At 37.7% G+C, this 19133-nt stretch overlaps 1 protein-coding gene across 1 annotated transcript; it reads right to left on the minus strand.

Moving 5' to 3' along the window:
- Positions 1-9553: 9553 nt before the first annotated feature.
- LOC121316747 (exonuclease 1-like) lies at positions 9554-18813 on the minus strand. Its single transcript, XM_041251888.1, has 13 exons — positions 18642-18813; positions 18182-18301; positions 17851-17974; positions 17146-17283; positions 16422-16634; positions 16050-16237; positions 15700-15796; positions 15121-15349; positions 14725-14983; positions 13904-14441; positions 12617-12706; positions 12065-12255; positions 9554-9800 (listed from the first exon to the last, which is right to left on the minus strand). Exons 1-13 carry the CDS (start codon positions 18800-18802, stop codon positions 9656-9658), a joined length of 2493 nt encoding a protein of 830 aa, XP_041107822.1. The 5' UTR covers positions 18803-18813; the 3' UTR covers positions 9554-9655.
- Between the last annotated feature and the right edge of the window lie 320 nt (positions 18814-19133).

A 19133-nucleotide genomic window follows, 5' to 3' on the forward strand; every position in this document is an offset into this window, starting at 1 on the left:
AAGCTGTCTGAGGCAAAGGTCAAAGCCGGTGTCTTCGTTGGACCACAGATAAAGAAGATCCTGGAGTGCAATGTATTCCCCAAGAAGCTCACTAGTAAGGAGAAAGTAGCTTGGAACAGCTTTGTTGCAGAGGTTCGGGGCTTCCTGGGCAATCACAAGGCCGAAAACTATGTGGAGCTGGTTGAGACTCTGGTGAAGAACTACGGCACAATGAGCTGTAGGATGTCCCTCAAAGTCCATATCCTTGATGCTCATCTGGATAAATTCAAGGAGAACATGGGAGCGTACTCGGAGGAGCAAGGCGAGCGCTTCTACCAGGATATACTGGACTTTGAACGTCGCTACCAAGGACAGTATAACGAGAACATGATGGGAGACTACATTTGGGGGCTGATTCGTAAAAGTGATTTACAGTATAATTGTAAATCTCGAAAAACTACTCACTTCTAAATTTTTGTAGCCATTTTTGTATTACTTTAGTATAAATACATGTTAATTTGGATTCATATGTTGATTTCTCATTGGAAATAGGTAAATTTCAAAATATCACTGTCCTGGTCACAAAAGCAAAGTTTGTGGGGAATAATAGCCATTTTCTATATTTTGAGGCATAAGCAATTAGGAAATAACACTTACTACCCAGGAACAAAAATTGTGTTACATAGTGTAATCAGTAATATATACTAAAGTAAACAGTAATATGTATCAGATTACTTTTTAAGAACATAAGAAAGTTTACAAACGAGAAGAGGCCATTCGGCCCATCTTGCTCGTTTGGTTGTTAGTAGCTTATTGATCCCAGAATCTTATCAAGCAGCTTCTTGAAGGATCCCAGGGTGTCAGCTTCAACAACATTACTGGGGAGTTGATTCCAGACCCTCACGATTCTCTGTGTAAAAAAGTGCCTCCTATTTTCTGTTCTGAATGCCCTTTTGTCTAATCTCCATTTGTGACCCCTGGTCCTTGTTTCTTTTTTCAGGTTGAAAAAGTCCCTTGGGTCGACATTGTCAATACATTTTAGAATTTTGAATACTTGAATTAGGTCGCCGCGTAGTCTTCTTTGTTCAAGACTGAACAGATTCAATTCTTTTAGCCTGTCTGCATAGGACATACCCGGAATAATTCTGGTCGCTCTTCTTTGCACTCTTTCTAGAGCAGCAATATCTTTTGGAGCCACTAATCAGTAATTTGTACAGCAGTATATTACTTTTTCACAGTAACATTAACATTGCTGCAAACCATTTAAAACAATTTTCTCTTTCAGTCATTACATCCTGGTGACATGTTAAAAACACCATTGTGGCCTCTGTCAAGGTGTCGTTTACAGATAAATACCTGTCCACCTGCAATACTCTACCTCCCATTTGTTTTTACAGGTGTATTCTTCCAGGTCTCCCTTCCTGTATCAGCAGCTGCACATTCTTCTCCTCCAACATTACAATAATATACAAATATAAAAAAATTATTTGATTCATTGATTGATAAAACAATTTAATAATTAGTACAATTTGTCAATTTAATATTTTGTATCTTTGTAGCCGACCTGGCTTCACCCCGAGCTGTGACGTCAGTTCACACAACAATTAATATTATTTTGAAACTTGTCTTGGAAAACATTCTGGTTTCTATAGAGGACCATACCAACAATCAAAGTCAAACAGAGACAAACATTAGAAACGCCCTGGTGCACTTGCTGGAGGGAGCTGGAAGAGGATCAAACGAAAAGCTAATTCCCCTGAGACTCCCCTACATCCACCTCTGGCACAAAGAGTGCTCTTTCAAGGCCAGCTCTAGGTCTTTTCCCCAAGCGTCTGCCATGCATGGCTTGTAGGCATTGGCCTCACATTGTACGAATAAAACTCCACTCTACCTCAGGCAGCATTCATCGCATACGAACACCAATGCTGGCAGTCTTACATCAAAATACAAAGTTTGAAGAAGCCCTGTGAAACTAAAAGAACATACATATACTTTTTTTTTTTCATTCTTGGATACTTGAATAAATCTAGAAATGTTTGCTTTTACGTTGCTCTCTTGCGGTATTCTCCATGGTTGCCGGAGTGATGGAATGCTGTTGTTTTTAGACTGTTTCTACACTGCTGAAATCAAAAGCAGTAGTTTATCATGACCAAAGTCACTGGAACACAGCACTCTAATATGTTGGAAAGATTGTGATGTGTAGAGGTAATCTTGTGTTCTGTGGCGAGCTGCATTGAGAGATCATTCCTCATGAGTGGTGTAAAGCATGATTCCGGGCAGGAACCACTGAACCATTGCAACCTGTCTATCCAATCAGGGCTCTGTTTTCAAGTATATGAGAATTTTTCAGTTTTGTATGAAATGGAATTAGTCTGAATTGCTATTGAAGGATGTAAGAGTATTAAACAGGCAGAATGTCACTGTACAGAGGCAGTGATACATTAAAACAGCTACAATGGACCACAGATCTGGCTATACTTGGTTTTATTGTCACAACAAAACCATTTCACAAAATTGAAACTGTTTGGTTGTATTAAAGATTTTAATGCAATGGTTTTTACATAATCGTGTACTGTATGGAATGCTGTAGTATGTTATAGTAAATCTATTCTAGTACCACAAAAAGAAAAAACATGTAGTCTATAGTTATAGTCAGCTGCAAACTCATTCAGCTCATTCAAGACAACTTAGCCCCAGAGTAAGAAAGTGTCTGAGAATATATGTATGAATAGGGGTTTGAAATGACTGGGGCAGAGTTTTCACATTTCAGAGAAAAGTAACTGGATCGGGTACAGACCCTCAAAGCAGACCAATCCAGAACAATCTCAGATGGCATTTCAAAGACAGGAAAAGTTTACAGGCTGCCTTGTAAAGCAACTCGCTTTTTGGGGAAAACAGAAATTGTTTACAGAACAATAGTGAAGCCCTTTGCTGTACTCCAAGATGGTTATTCAACAGCATTTGCTACAGTCACTATCTATATTGCAGTGTTTGTATGGTAAATATGTTACATTAAAATACAGTGACCATTTGATATATTTGAGAATACTATAGCCACCACCTTGAAGTACGTCATTGTAATATTGCTGAATAATGTATGAAGTATGCATAGTTCAAGGTGGTTACAGTATTCTGCATGCATGGTGGGTAAAAAAAACACTCCCTATACAATATATATACTATAGTATACTCATATATATATATATATATATATAGTTTGTGTCCTCCATAGTACATATATTACAATGAAGTGTCCATTATACTACATACATACAATGTTTGACCTACTGTATGGGTTTCAACACATAGTGCAACACTATTTCTCTTCAGAAAATGAGCCTTGCACTATCTTTTCAGAGGTATTTTTCCTGGAAAGTGAATAAAACATAGTAAACCCCCCACAGGTGATTTTATAGCGTTTCATTCCACCTGTTTTATTCCTGAATATTTGGCTTCTTTGTAAAAATGCGTAACTCATTCAAGAATGTTCTCAATGAATCATACATTCAAAATGTCACCAAATAAACATTGTTTTGCAATGCGCCTAACTTGATTCTTATTAAACAGGTTCAACCTCAGTTGTTTGTTGTCAAAGGGGAGGAGATGATTAGGAGCCTAAGAACAGGAAATGTTTTTGTGTTTAACCATGCAGTTGGTTGCCTTAGAAACTAGTCTGGATGTCTGCCACAGCCAGAAGTTTCTGTCTTGGTAATGAAAACCTGTGCAAGGTCAAGGTTCTTGATTGCTGCACTTGGGAAGTGCATTGATAATATTTCCATTTTAGACAGGGTGTAATGAAAACAGCTTAATAACTTTTTAGCTGCTGTGAAGTTTAGGTTTCAGGAAGTGCTCTGTCGAATGCCAATCACTTCACTTAAAAATACAATTTTTACACACAGACCTTTTTCCAGCCTTACTATACAAGTGAGACTACCAACCACAATTTGTATTTAATACTGCCTTTATTGAACTTTAATTTCCACAATAACATTAGAAGATCGATAACGAAATGGACATCACTCCACTTTTAATAGGTTTCTACATGTGTTTTGAGGGTGACCTCTTACTTTGTAAAATAAGTTATACATGTTCAACATGGTTTGTCTGCACATATAAGATTATACAATCGTTAAAGAGGTGTGCTATAAATGGCAGTATAACACTTAACTAATTGTGCTGTGTATAGGTAACAACAAGGCAAGTGTTGGCTGGGCTGTATACAGGCATGCAGTGGAGCTGCTGAGGGAACAATGTAAAAGCAATAGATTAGCAAGCACTTACTCTATGCTCTTGTATTCTTGCCTGCAGTATGGGTGGGTTGGATGTGCTTCTTCTGTTGATACTCAGAGTACAGGGCGGCAATGGTTTAACTTCAGTTGACATGTGGAATTAACCAAATGAAGGCAAAGAAACTTTCAGTTTCTATGCTGACCTCATATTTTAGTATTATTGAGGTTTGAATGTTATACTGTATGCATGTATGAAGATGCCACTGAGTATTGTGCTATTGAGGCACTAAAGTGAAGGTGGGGTCAGCAAAGCTGAGAGGTTGAAACCTCACATGAAGCAGAAGATGGTTTCGATCCATCTATCTCTGGGTTATGGACGTGGCACGCTTCTACTCCACCACTCTACTACAGCTGGTTCACAAACGAAATACCTATGAGAACCTGGGCGCACCTTTTAGAGTTATTGTTTCCACCAGCCACATGTCAGGCCAAGAGAAAAAGAGACCTGAAGCACTTTATAATACAATCTATAAACACTTTATACATGATGAGATACAGAAATGAAAGAACAAGAAGCATTAGCACAACTTGTAACTGATAGCTCATTCAGAATTAATGAAATAACACCTGTACCAGAACAGATTTCCCACTTAAGACCTCACACGATCTCCTCCCCTACCCTCTTATCTTTTCACTTTTAAATTATTTTATTCTCCTCTTATACCAAACTTTCTATCTGCCACATAAGTGGAATAGCAAAAATGTATCCCATACCAGATGTACCCAGGCTTGTGGTATAAATGTGTATATCGTACTGCATAAATATATATTTTATATAATATTCAATGTCAATAGTTTCATAATCGCATTGCAATTGTCTTTACCCACACCTGCTGTCTGTTGGCAAGCACCATTCTTACAGGACAAGATTAGCATTACCAAAACACTGTTGGTAGTTTAATGCTGGCATTTATGCCAAGAGGCTGACTCATCACATTTGACACAAGAATTGTTCACAGGAATTCTGATGGCATGCAGATCAATGAAACTATGATTGTGCAAGAATATGAAAACCAAACTAGAAGACATCTTACTTCATAAACACGAGCAGCAATGTACAACAGACTCCAGTGCCAAAACATTCCTCCTGTGCTTGGAAGGTCCCACATAGCCAGGTTTTAATTACATCTGTTAAACGAGGGGTTTCATCACAAGCAGACCAACTTTACTTAGTGACTACAGAGCAATGTAGCAGGCATTTTATATAAAATAGACATTGCATTTAAACACTATCAGATAAAGAATACTACAGTTATGGCCTTGAATTTTAGGATTGAGACATAATCTAAAAAAAAAAAAGAAAAAACTATAAGAACATAACTTGGATCTTTTTATTTTACATCATGTAATTAAATAAATTACAAAATGATATCACAAAAGTCTACTGAAAGCCATAATAGTAGTGTAGTATTTCATGTTAGATTTCAAAATTACACATTTAGTTTTTCGTTAAGTATGTAGAAAACTGCAAAGCAGTATGTAACTCAATATGTAAACGTAACATTATTCAGCAGGTTTCATGCGACTTTATGAAGCAAAATGTGTTAATTCTATAGGGTGATGCAAAACTTGTGGTTATACAATAACTATACAGTATAGCACTTTAATGTATTATCTATGGTCATGTATATGTAATAAAATATGAATGTATATATTTGTATAATTTATTAGTAAATTACTCTTTTCAATTAGGGGGACATGTCGGAGCAAAGTCTTTTTAAAGGGAGTCCCAACTAAACCAAAATTATCAACAGACTGGATTAAAATCAGTTAATTTTCTGACAGCATTTTATACAGAGTTTAAACCTATTCACGGTAGGAAATACATGTTGATAAACTGAGCTCTGTTCTGTTGTTTGCACATTCCAATGAGCTGCGTCCATTATGTGTGCACTTATTAACTCTGCTTTCTCCATTATCCACTCTGAGAACCAGAACATGTTATTTCAATAGGTGGATTCCTAGAGTGAAAATGCACACTCTCTCTCTCAGCTTTAGGCAGACACAAGTCAAAGCAAAACAAACAACAATAGAGCACTCGTACTTGCCAATGCTGCCCTGGGAACTCATTTACCGATCTGTGCACTGACTTACAAAGAGATTTTTAACCATTTTCAACCACCAGGTGGCCATTTTATGAAGGCTGCTCTCTTACACAAAGAAGGCAGACTTAATGATACCGGGGAGCTGGGGGAAAACCTCACTAACTTGACTACTAATTTGTCTTTATTACTATATGGTCTCCCAAGACATTATACTACCCAGGTCACCTATGTGCAAAAGAGGCTGCCAACAAAAAAAGTGTTCAGTAAAAGATCAATCAGCTCCAATTGTTATACTCACATTGGAAATGTGAAAAAACGTCAAGTTAACAGAAGTGCCCAGCCATTTAAAGTGGAGATATCAAAAACACAAGCCAAGTCTCAAGAAACCATTGGGGCAACCTTGCCCAGCACAAAGCAAATAGGCACCACTGTAAAACCGATGGGGCCAAGGTTGCCCCAATTGCTTCTTCGAACTTGTATCAAAAACAAAAGCAAAGTTAGAAGAAACAATTGGGGCAACCTTGGCCCCCACTGCCCTCACAGCTGTGCCCATTTGCTAAGTGCTGGCCAAGGCTGCCCCAAGAAGAAATAACAATAACAATAACATATAATTGACAAAAACTTCAGGAGCTTTGGTTTGTTTCAATAGAATAATAATTAATCATTTACCAGACACTTTTATCCAAAGTGGTTTATAGAGATTAGGGTGGGTGAACGATGCATCAACAGCTGCTGCTGCAGAGTCACTTACAATAGAACCTGAGATTTGACCCGGGCTCCTGTTACAAAACCCCTTTCTTTAAGCACTGTCCCTCTGTGTTACAGTATGTTTAACAGAATGTTGTATAAGATGACATTGCAATATCAGAACAAGATGTTGTAAATTATTATGTATTATCCTGATTGTATTGAAAGTTTTCATCTGATTTTACAAACTATCATAATAAGTTTGATCTGTTCATTTAGTATATTGTAACGTTTTCATGTTTAGGAAGTTGTACTCAGAGACGGTGTTGAATTCTCAAAGTGTTTGTTTTATTTGAAACTACAGAGAATTTCTGTCAGGGGCCAGAATTGACGGCACCAAAACATTAACCCTACGTTTTAGTCTTGGTACTTTCACTGCATATTCTGTCCGGTCGCACCCACCTTATTATACAACCTCCTGTCGTTTCCTAATGCTGTCCGGCTCATCAATCAGTCATATCTATGCTCTGCAACCCCAGAAAACAGCAACACACATTCTCCCTACTCATTCACTCACTCCCCCTTTCCATGCTAAGTAACAGTATTCCCCTTACAATACATATGTAACATAAAATACAGACGAGACAAACTGAACAGACAAGTAGTCCTGCACAATGCAATTGTCGTTACAATATTATTTTTTTTTATTTGAAAGTAAAGCATAATGACCTTTATGTACAAAAATCTTCACTAATATAGAATCGAACAAGAACGGTTGAGTATTTATTTTTGTTTCATACAGTTTTAAATGGCAGGGTTTATCTGATAGTGAAAAAGAAATATTAAGATAGATAAAGAAATATCTATGTATTCATTTATTATTGCATTTGTGTTTTACTTTTACCAAATATATAGGCTATCCTTCAGCATATAGCTAATTCGCAGAAATTAACGTTTCTTTTTGTGCAGTGAGAACCACAAATAGGCTCACAGTGAGCTTTACACTCACAGGAAACCAACATTTTTCAGAGATCAAGATCAGAATCTCAGAATGATGAGGACTTGAAAAATCTCCAAAATATAACAAAGTCCAGGTAATTTTGAACTGGCTGACATCTTTCAAAATACTGCTTGTCTCAACTAATCATCTAGCACTGACAGTAATAACACAACAAGATTGCAAACTGAAGGTCATATTTTCAAATCTCACGCATGCCAGATATTTATATAAAAAAAAAGCAAAAATTGCTTTTTTTGCAGGCAAATGTTCCTTTTTAAAACAGAAATAAATTATTTAATATAAATGATATAGACATCACAGTAAGTGTGTTCCCTAGTATATTTCCATGTTGACAAAACAAGTTATTTTCATTAAACTCAGATGTCCTGTAATATACATATGCATGAATAAAAGTGGCTGGGGTCTGCAAAAATCTGCAAACTAATTGGAGAAAAAATACATTTTTACCTTATTTTGGCAACTTATTTCTTACTATATGCTGAACAGTTATTTGTGACTGGTGCAGTGTTTGGGATCTCGGTTGGATGCTAGCTTGACAGCGACAGCTCCTGGTTGTTAGCTGCCTGATAATTACAAAAACAAGTGAGTAACAAACAAATTGAAACTCTCACGGTTTTACTTTCACTTTGGTCTGTCATTTGCAACCATAACAAAGGAACAGATTGCATCTTCACATCCCCGAAATACCCTTCGTTACGCCCCCTCCGATAGCTAGTCAAATCACGTCTCCTCCAATCCATGACTGACACATCACTTACCATACTAGGGCGATGACTTCTGGTATTGTGACTCCGCCCCCTTCCTGGATGGCTGGCTTTTGACTGACCCTGGAATGAACTGCCGAACCATCCAGTACGAGGCACACTGTTCCTGTTATACCGTGCCCTCACAGGTCGGGAGGGAGATTGTTGACTAGGATTCATTCGCTCTGTCACATAGGTATTGACTTTTTTTTCTACATTTCACCAGACTGTTGGGAACTACAAATTAAAAGTGAAATGGTGCTTTTGACTGATTTATTTTTGCTGCGCCAATACCCTGAAAACACGTAAACTATTCTTGCTGTATAAAGTCTCTGGCAGTTCTCTCTGCACTGATAACTTGGCACAAGGAACTACAGTTCCTCTCAATAAGATAACTTGGGTGAATTCCTTCTCTGTTTCACTTGCTGGAATCTATTGTCTTTACTTTTGTAGGTTTCAACCAAGCTACACCCAATGCCCCTCCTGTTGCTGACTGTAATGAGGTGTAGTCTTGGAGATGGAGGAAAGGTGTTGTTTTGGATACGACTAGAAGATACAGCAGACAGAATGAGGAGAAACCTATAGCAAGCTTAGTATCATAGAAACAAGTATACAAGCCTGAGGAAAGCTATAAACCATGGGGAAATATTGACAAGTCCAGAAATAGAAAGGAATAACCTTCCATAAAATAACCTGACAGAATAATAGAGAAAATCTGAAATATTTATTCAGTAACAAAATACATTGACTATTTATCATCAGTAAATATATACAAATATAGTATTTACTTTGACAGATCCCCTCCCCAAGAACCCTGTAAAAAAAAGTTAAACATTTAAAAAATCATGTAGAATATAAACCATTGCATTTAATAAGAATGCTAGAAGACCATCAGCATAAAATGGCTCTCTGAACATGCGAACACTCTGGATCATTGAAGATGTCCTTGTCAGTGTCTGGAGTGAGAGCTTGACTATTGTCCTTAACCGGGGACATGGGTTCAGCTTTCTTGGCAGGACTAACCTTTTCTTGTCCTCTGGAAAAACATTAAAAGAAAAAGAAAATCTTTTATATATATATATATATATCTATTATATCTTATATATAGATATATTATATATAATATATATATATAGATATATATATATATATATATCTATATAAATATATATAGTAAAATATAGTTTCAGTTGTATCTGATCGTTTCTTTAAACTTGACTGTTAAAAGGTATAACCCAGGTGCTTTCATTTTTATTTTCCTAGTTTTACAAAAAGTATAGGTAGTTCTTTAATTTTATGCAAATAAATAATTTGTTTCAGTGTCAAAGTAAGGCCGTCTGGTTAATGTGCTGTAGTACTGATACAGGTTAATAGTTAACCGTTAACTTCACCAGCTTTACATGGCCATTCAGATAGCTGGCTTTCACAGCAAATAAAACCTAGGGAGCCGAGTCACCCAATACAACCACCGATATTTACCCAGGAAATGTAATATTTGCACTGGTTTTCACTCAAAGTAAAGGGCCTTGGGTACTTATGAAAACTTTGTTGTAGAGAATAAACTCAATGTTGTTTGGTTTTACAGACCCAGTTCTGTGAAGACAGCCGTATGTTTCCTCCATTGCACCTTACAAAAAACTACTAGTAATAATACGGCAGGTCTTTGTGAAAACAGTACTGCCTATGAAGAAAATGTTCATTTTACTGCATTAAAATTACTGTCTGCAGAATACTGCATTATTCAGCAAATTGCTAAAGTAACACTGGAACATATTTTTGAAAAGGTTACATCAGGGGTTCATTTATGAGGAGATTTTATGAGGAGGGGGGGGTTAGCATTTTTTGTTTGTGCTTATGGATTTTGTGCCTTATTGTTAGTGTTGGTATCTGTATGCTGACCTTAGTCTAGTCAAGTTCGAACATAATCTTCAGGTTTGACCATTACCAGAGACAGGCCGACTGATCTGTTAGGAACGATTGTTTTTTGGCGGTTGTAATAATAGTAAATGTTCTTGCTCATAGATGTTGCATCCTTGTTACAGTACACTTCTGTCATTCAATTTATGGAACCAGAGAGTATTTACATTTTTTTGGTTACATGTATATACAGTTAGTTTTTTGCAACAATGTATTTTTTTTCATACCGTTTACCATTTGCAAACTGTATAATTCTCCCCTCTGACAAAAAGTTACTGGATCGGGTCGCTGCAATCTTTTACAACACAATAACAATTATTTCGTTTTTTTTTTTTTTTTTTTTTTCAGAGAAGCGTTACATAAATTTGGGGAATGTAGCAAAACACATTCCAAACATATTTGCAGGGTCTTGCATTTCTACTAATGCCATACCTTCATGATGAAGTAAAACAATGAAGCACAATAAAAGATACTGTTTTGATGGTGGAATTTGTAATCCATGGTATTAGGCAATAGTCAAAATAAGTAAAATTCCAAATAAAACTGAAATGCTGTTTTTACTCTTGTTTAAAAAGAATGCAGAATAGCTGCTCTGTTTAAGCATCAGATTATTGTTGGTGTATTTAGCTAATCAGATTTTTTATGAAAAGCACAAGTTTGTTTGATTTATTACATTGCCCCACCTACTGGGCCATGTGGGAAATGCGCAGACAAGTTTCATCACTGTTGATCGTAAAGCTCTAGAGCCAAGCACACACTCATAAAAATGTTTCCCTTTTTCTATTTTACAGGACTCTCCGACTACAAAGCCCATCTCTTCAATGTTACAATGTATTTCTTTATCCTTCACAACACTCGTTTATTTTTTATCACATGCCAAATCAGTCCATCTTTACTGTGCATCTTTATTTTGCTAAATTACGTTGACTTTTACATTGTATGCTGTGCATGGGTAACATTTTGATTTCATTTTGCCGTTAATGGGGAATTTTACATACGGTATGTATTGTAGCAGTATTTAAAAGTATGTACTGTATTACAATCCACTTCTACAGTCGTCTTTTGGGAAGTGATATTTTCAGAATCATATTATAATACTTCTGTTGAAAATATAGTACTGTACCAACAAAACCAACTACAGTACATCTAAATGGAAGCCTACTTATTTTAAAACTCTGCTTTCATCTATGTACATTTGACATTGTTTCCTGAAAAAACAGACAAGCGGAACGGGCCAGAATGAAATAATCAGATATGCGTCACACTCTTTTAACCGTCACTGAAGTCAAAATTTTATAGGGTTGGATATGAGTGTGCTGGCTGTAGCATGTTGCCAGTTCAGCGATGTCCTGCTATGCTCCAGTACAGCGATTCAATACTTACTTTTTAAATCTAAAATTCTTCCACAAGTCACTGATTGTGACCTGCAAGCCTGGTTTGTTCTCGTCATTGACCCTGGCCTTCTTCTTCTGAGAGGACCTCTTACTGAGCCCGCTCGCATTGGCTGGCCTGGAGAGCTTGATTTTACTGGTCTTTTCTGAACAAGAAGGACTGTCTCTGAGCAACCCCGAGACCTGAAACAGTGAAAGCAGATACGTCAGGCGCTTCCTCCAGCTGGTTCCTTTGACGTCTTATAAATACAACTCTTAATCCAATACAAAAAGAAGATGCATTTCCAGTAAATCTACAAGACACATTTTGAAGATGCACACGTAGGCTTTGCTGGTAAACCTTTGGGCAATGTGTGTTCCCCATGGCTTTTTCTGAGCCAGTAACAGAATCCAGCACTCTAGATAAGGCACAGCATGTGTGGGTATATCATCATGACAGCCAAATACTACAACATACAGTTTTCTACATGTACTTCCTTTCAAAAACATTGCATTTCCAGCCAAGTGGCAAGAATGACTTTGCCACATAACCAGGGGTAAATACCTTGGTCTTGGTACTGCTAGACTTCTTTTCATTCAGTTCAGGGGAGCGACTGGCATGTTCACTAGCATTAAATTCTTGACTATTTATATCCTAAAAAAACATGAGAGGTTAGATTTACCTCCTACTGCATCAAAAACAGCTTATTTTAGAATCCTGCAGAAAACCCTTTTGTGTGGATAGTCTGTCTATGTTTATTTGTTATGCAAATTCCTTCTCTGTCATGTGTTCTGGTCAATATAAAAGCTTTGTAGTAGATGGATGGTTGCCAGGTACAGAGAAAGATATCTGCACTGTGTAATATAAAACAGACAGATTACAGACATGTTTCAAGTGTCATAGAAAACTCTGTCTACACTACCTTAAGCCGGAAAGACGCAAGCTAGTAAAAAAGAAAATCAAAATGTGTAATCGGTTTTACATACCTGGTAGGCTGGTTTGACTTTTAGAAAGTATGAAAACACATTCGAAAAAACATACTTTACAAAATAAAATAGTTACATAAATATCCAAGTAATATTAACAGGAGCTTTTCTTGCTGGGAGAGAGACACTAAATCAGCAGTATTGCACAGTACAATCATTGTTAAAATGTTGAGCAAAGAGTAAAACTTTATCAGAAACACGTAAAAGATTTGCATAAAGGAACTGATGGTAAACAGGTTAAGAGACAGAATACCTCGACATGCAAGATACCTTGATCTTTTAGATCTATGTCACTTTCTCAGCTTTAACCCTGATGGTACCTAAACTAGGACCTAGTCCTCATTCCTTTTCTTTGTTTATAATGCACGTGTGCACAATTTTGCCTTTTGAGTTCTCCCACCTTTCAGGTCACTTGTATAACATACAGGTTTCAGCCACTTTATTTGATCTATTAAAAGGAGGTACAGCACAATTTAATGTTTTGGAAAAGCCAAACAATGTGACAAATTGTGTGCTATAGGACCTAAAATCATTATCTGTTACTTAGTAAGATGGCAGTAAAATGGATAGCAAATTTGTAATCTGTGCATCATGCTTCTTCAATGAGTGGCTAAAGTGACTGATGACAGACAAGGGAAGATGAAAGTTGCAGAGGACTGTGACTCTGCAATATGCGCAAGATCCCAGGTGGTGTTGAAGCTGGATCAAGCAGAACAGTGCACATGGGGTTAAAACAGAGTGGATTTTTTCATCATGCAGTGAGGATGTAGCCGCTTTGTCAGGCAAGCCCTCTTCCTAATACATTAGGCACAATCCGTTTATGTTAAAAAAAAAAAAAAATGAAATAAAAAAAATACATGCTTACAATAAAATCTGTGCTCCTTTGGGATATCTGGGAAAATGGAGGTTCCCCACCAGAGGTCAGGCTGCCCTGAGACAGGCTGTCTGAACCCAGAGACTGAGGGGAGCTTCCTCCACTCCTGGGATGGTCCTCCTTGTCTGATTCTTCTGCTTTCTGGCAAGGGTGATCCTCTTCACTCAGTTTATTTAATAACGCAGAGGGTTCTGGGTGTGGTTTGCCCCAGTAGGGGCTGCTGTCCTTATTCCTATGGAATTGCTGCAGTGAAGAGATACCAGAAAAGGAGCAAGCCTCTGCTTTCTCAGCTAGACTTCCTGACCAGCCTAAGATCCCTGTACCTCTCCCTGAGGGAGAAGATGGAAAGCTTTGGGGACTGGGGCTAGCGAGTCCAGGTTTCCTGGATTCCGTCTCTTTACTGTCAATGTCTATCAATGTCAGCAAGTCAGGGGTCTCATTAGACTGACTGGAGTCCCCCATCTTAGATTTTACTGCACTTTCCTGTTTGACTCCAGAATCTCCGCTAGAACTGGAGTTACAGAAGAACCTGATAGGATGAGGGCAGAAAAATGATCAATAAAAATATGTTACCAACAGGAGTTTAAAAAAATCTGGCACCAGGGAGACATTTCAACCTAGGTTTTTGTACCATGATGTGCCTAAACTTCCAATTTTTTAATTTCAATCTGCATGACCTGTTTGCATCTATAGCCATTTTACTTAATATCATGTTTTCATTTTCAGGAAGTGCTATTGGAATGTATAGATAAGAGATGTTGGTTATTAACAGAACAGACACCAGTCTGTTATATAGAAAGCCTGCATTGTACCTGCTACGTGTCACTGGCACGTCAGTGTCCCCTTCCTCTTGGTTCCTCCTTTGCAGCAGTGTGGCAAACCTGTTTCGCACCCTGGGCTGCGAGCCGAGCTTCTCAGCTGAAGGGCAGACATTCTCTACCCGAGGGCTCTTTCCAGTGCCTTGTCCAGGGGACTCACTGCTTTGTGGAACTTCAGCCTCTTCTTTCTTAAACCTTTTGGTCCCCGAGAATGAATACTGACTGAGCAGGTCTGTCTCAGAGATACCATTTTCTGTAGGAAATAACAAAGTAAACAACTTTAAATAAACAGAGTTCTTTACGCTGGTATTCAAATATCTGCAGTTATAAATGCATATGCACAGACAGGCTGCTGTGCAGGAGCTTATAGATACAAAGTCTAAAACTTACCCTCCCTTGCCCTCTTGGCCAGCTTCTCCCTGCTTGGCAGCTTTATTCCCTTAGTACTGATCACCTTCGCTAGTCCTTTGGTAGAGGCTTTCTCTGGAGATACCTCAGTCTTTGACTGAGATTGGAAGCTCGTTAGGAGGCTGCCAGCAGGTGAATAGCCCTGACTCCATATACTGAGCTCACAAGGAGCACTCCGGTCATTCCAACCACGGCTCTTTGGTTTCACAGGCTGAAAATAAAGAATTAAACAGCACTTAAAAAAACACAAGCAACAGAAATACAAAATGTAGACATCAGAATCAATATATCTCCATGATTACATATACCCAATACACATGTGAAAAGACAGATGCTTTAATAACCCACTTGATTCTGGTGTTAAAATATGTTGCCAATGAATGTCCTAACCCTAACAATTGAACATACACTTAAGTGAGACATACAGATGGACGAACGGACACAAAGGCAGGACGCCTCCATATACTCTCCAATCCTGATCCTACCAATAACCAAAAAAACTCTCTTAGCAAGTTTCATACAAGTGTGAGGTACAGGCAGCCAGGCAGCCAGCCAGCCTACCTTCGCAGTATCTGGGTTGTAATCATCAATCCTTTCCATGTTGTTGATATTCACATTCCCAAGAGCAATTTGAAAAGCATCTTTATCCCCAATGTGGCTAAGAAGAATTAATTAAGGAAAACATACAAACCAAAACATGAATACAACAGTCAAAACAGGTATTGCATCAATGTAATTCAGTTTGGTTACTTAAAAAAAAACACAAATTGTGCAGTACACCAGATACAATACTGGCAAAGCACTAATCACTTTTGAAACGAGTGCCAAAATTCCAAAACATTTTCTATTTCTAAAATACAGCATATCAGTAATAGAAAAAATAAAAACATAAATTGCGTTTCAAAGGATACTGCCCGGCGTAGCTTAGTGATTTAGGGTCAATATCATCTGGGTATGGGTTCAAAGGAACAAGTCGTCTGGTGATTGGGTCAAAGACCAGCTGGTAAAGGAAGGTGTTATTCGCCCTGGTGAACCCTTCAATGTACTCGTCTGGCACAGTCACACTCATCTTAAGGTATTGACCAATTTTCTTAATCACCTGAGCGAAGAAAAATAAGAACAGTTTTACTGCTTTAACATAACTGCAAAAAACGCCTGCATTAACTAACAAATGCAACTTGGAGATCACTGTTCCTACGAGATAGAAACCCATGCCAGAAAGATAGCTACCATGTAGCTAGATATTTGATCAAGGAGACAGTGTATCTTATAATACAAGTTACCTTTATTATGTCAGGGTTGTTGGCCATCTTCAATAGCTTGCAGGCTTTGGCCAAACCGATACCGGGGATAGATGCTAGGTAGTCACAGCCCGAGAGGATGCACATGTACCTGAACTTTTCCTCAGTAAACACGTCTCCCAGCTGTTTACACTTCCCAAGACAGGCCTGATCAATTTCCAGTCCATTTCCAAATTTGTCCATTTTCAAGAGCACCTAAAAAGAATTGGAGATCCTGTTAACTTACAGTTAGTCAGAAAGATATTGATGATGTCCTGAATGATTTTACCAATCTGTTCAGTGATCTATACCAGGGGTTCCCAATCCTAATGCTGTGGAACCCCCGTTTCTGCTGGTTTTTATTCTCAGTTACTTAATTGAACTACTGGCTTAATCAGACCTTTTTAAATGTTTTTGGCTTTTAAACAGTTGGAAATTTCAAATTAACTATACAATTTTATAAGTAACTTGAAATCGGTGACATTTAATAAGGTCTAATTAAGCACATTATTAGTTCAAGTAAGGGTTTGGTGAAGTAATTAAGAGCTCAGTTGGAATGAAAACCAGCAGACACAGAGGTCCTCCAGGACCAGGCTTGGGAAACCCTGATCTAGATAGCAATTAAGACAATGTCTCAAACCCACCATAGTTCTATGATGCAAAAATAAATGAAGAAAGCAGTGTCTCTTTGAAGACCTTTAAAGGAACGAGTGCGCTGTTTCAGTACCTTCTTGCAGCCGAAAGCCAGTAGGTCCGAGTCTTCTGTAATCACTACCTGTGCGATCCCGCTCTTGTTTAGGAAGGCCAGCTGAGCGTCTGCTTCATAGGGAGCGACAACACAGTCCACACCACGAGCTCTGGCAGCCTGTCCGAGGAGAAAACATGAATCCCTTTCTAGTCTACTGTCATACCACACTGTAAAAGCAAACAATGTTTGTGGGAAAGAAATGTTTGCTGCAAATATACAGAACAATCTTGACACCCAGCATCCATAGAGGATTGGTGAACGCGTAACATGAACTTTTTTTTTTTTTTTTTTTTTTAAACTTGATTGTGCTGGAAAGGTGAATAAAATCTCTGTGGAAAATATCTGAAAGTGAGGGAGAGGCTGGTCCACAAAGGAACAATCTTAAGAGGTCCTGAATAACTGTTCCTGCAAGACAGTGGTCCAGGATTAAAGTCTGTATTATCACAAGCAAAGGGCCACATAAATGGGCATGAATTGCTTTTTTTTTTTTGATGCATGTGCATCAATTACAAAATAGCATCAGAACAACATGTTCTTGAAGAAATTATCCCATTATCAGAAAATGGGCTGGCAATACAATAGAGTGTAATGTAACTTTAATAAAACTCTGTAGTTCAGAGATTAACATTCAACAGGTTGGTAAAAGAGAGCAGTAAAGGCTGACATGAATAAAAATGCACTTGCTTTGATAACATCATGGGCCATGACTGGCGTGACATTGATGCAGCGTGTGAAGCACTCGCGGGCCTCAGACAGCCTTCCGTCTCGAAGCAGCTGTTTCCCCTTCTGCAAGTTCGCCTGCCGACGCCTACAACAAAGGAGGTATCAATCATGCATCTGGCATTTCATAGGGCAGTGAACAGAAAGCAGGCACACATCTGCAAACCCTTTCCCTACTTTGCATACTCAATGATAAACAAACAGGATACAGACCTTCATTAGTTATTTATTTATATCAGATCTGTTTGGTTGGTTTCAAAAGTCACACAAAACTGAACTCGGTTTCAGCACTTACTCTCTGCGTGACTTCTCTACTTCCTGTTTGGAAGGCAAATTGCATCCGTCGAAAATCAAGATGGGTTTCACACCAGAAGTGAGGAGCATATCCACAAATTTCATGCAATAAGTTACATATCTGAAACAAGAGAGCATTAAATGTTTTGTAATCTTTCAAGACAAAGATAATGGATTATTGTTTTTCTGTTGCAATGTAAAGCAACGTAGGGAACTACAGTTAATACATTCAGTAAAAAAATATTATTTGAGTTTCTGTGTACTATATTAATCCAAACTGTAGCCTTCTGTGAAATCAACTATTTAACCTATTCATTTTCTTATCATTAAGACCTAGTTATTTTTGGTTTTAAAAATGTGAAAATTTGGTGAAAATGACAAAAACAATGTTACTGTTGCATGTGTGATTGACTTATATAAGTTGGAAAAAGGCTTTTCACCACTGAAAAATAATAACTTACTGATCTGTGGGCTCTCCTTTAGCTAACTTCTCTGCACAAGAAAAGGCTCCTTTGTGCAGCCAGCAGTAAGTATCAACAGCCACAGTCTGCCCTTTATACTTCTTCACATTGACCGATTCTGAGGCCTCATTGATAAACTGCAGCAGACCTGAAATTCCCATTCTAAATCTCCAAGCCCTGTAAATAATCAAAGACAGGGATTCAGCTGATCCAATGAGAGAAAGCATAATTGATGTGGAGAGATCATGTAAATGTTTTCAACACTGCAGATCATTAAAACCGTCTTGGTTTCTTTTTTTTTCCTGTATGCAACATATTCATTTGCTTTGTACTCCCAATATTTTTTGAAAAATAAAAATATATATATATATTTTGACAAAATAAATTTAATAATTTTGACTACAGTGAAATTGTAATGTCATATATATCTATATATATATATATGTATATTATAATATATATATATGTATATATATATAAATATTTATAAAG

The sequence above is a fragment of the Polyodon spathula genome, chromosome 6, assembly GCF_017654505.1.
Source record: "Polyodon spathula isolate WHYD16114869_AA chromosome 6, ASM1765450v1, whole genome shotgun sequence".
NCBI classification, from domain to species: domain Eukaryota; kingdom Metazoa; phylum Chordata; class Actinopteri; order Acipenseriformes; family Polyodontidae; genus Polyodon; species Polyodon spathula.

What these genes read in the sequence shown, in the direction of transcription:
- LOC121316747 (XM_041251888.1), bottom strand. Translation starts at nt 18,802, where the DNA reads ATGGGAATTTCAGGTCTGCTGCAGTTTATCAATGAGGCCTCAGAATCG. An exon ending in TGGCCCATGATGTTATCAAA is followed by an intron (nt 17,284 to 17,850) that starts GCAAGTGCATTT and finishes CTCCTCGGACAG; the next exon opens with GCTGCCAGAGCTCGTGGTGT. An exon ending in CTAGCAGTACCAAGACCAAG is followed by an intron (nt 12,256 to 12,616) that starts GTATTTACCCCT and finishes TCACTGTTTCAG; the next exon opens with GTCTCGGGGTTGCTCAGAGA.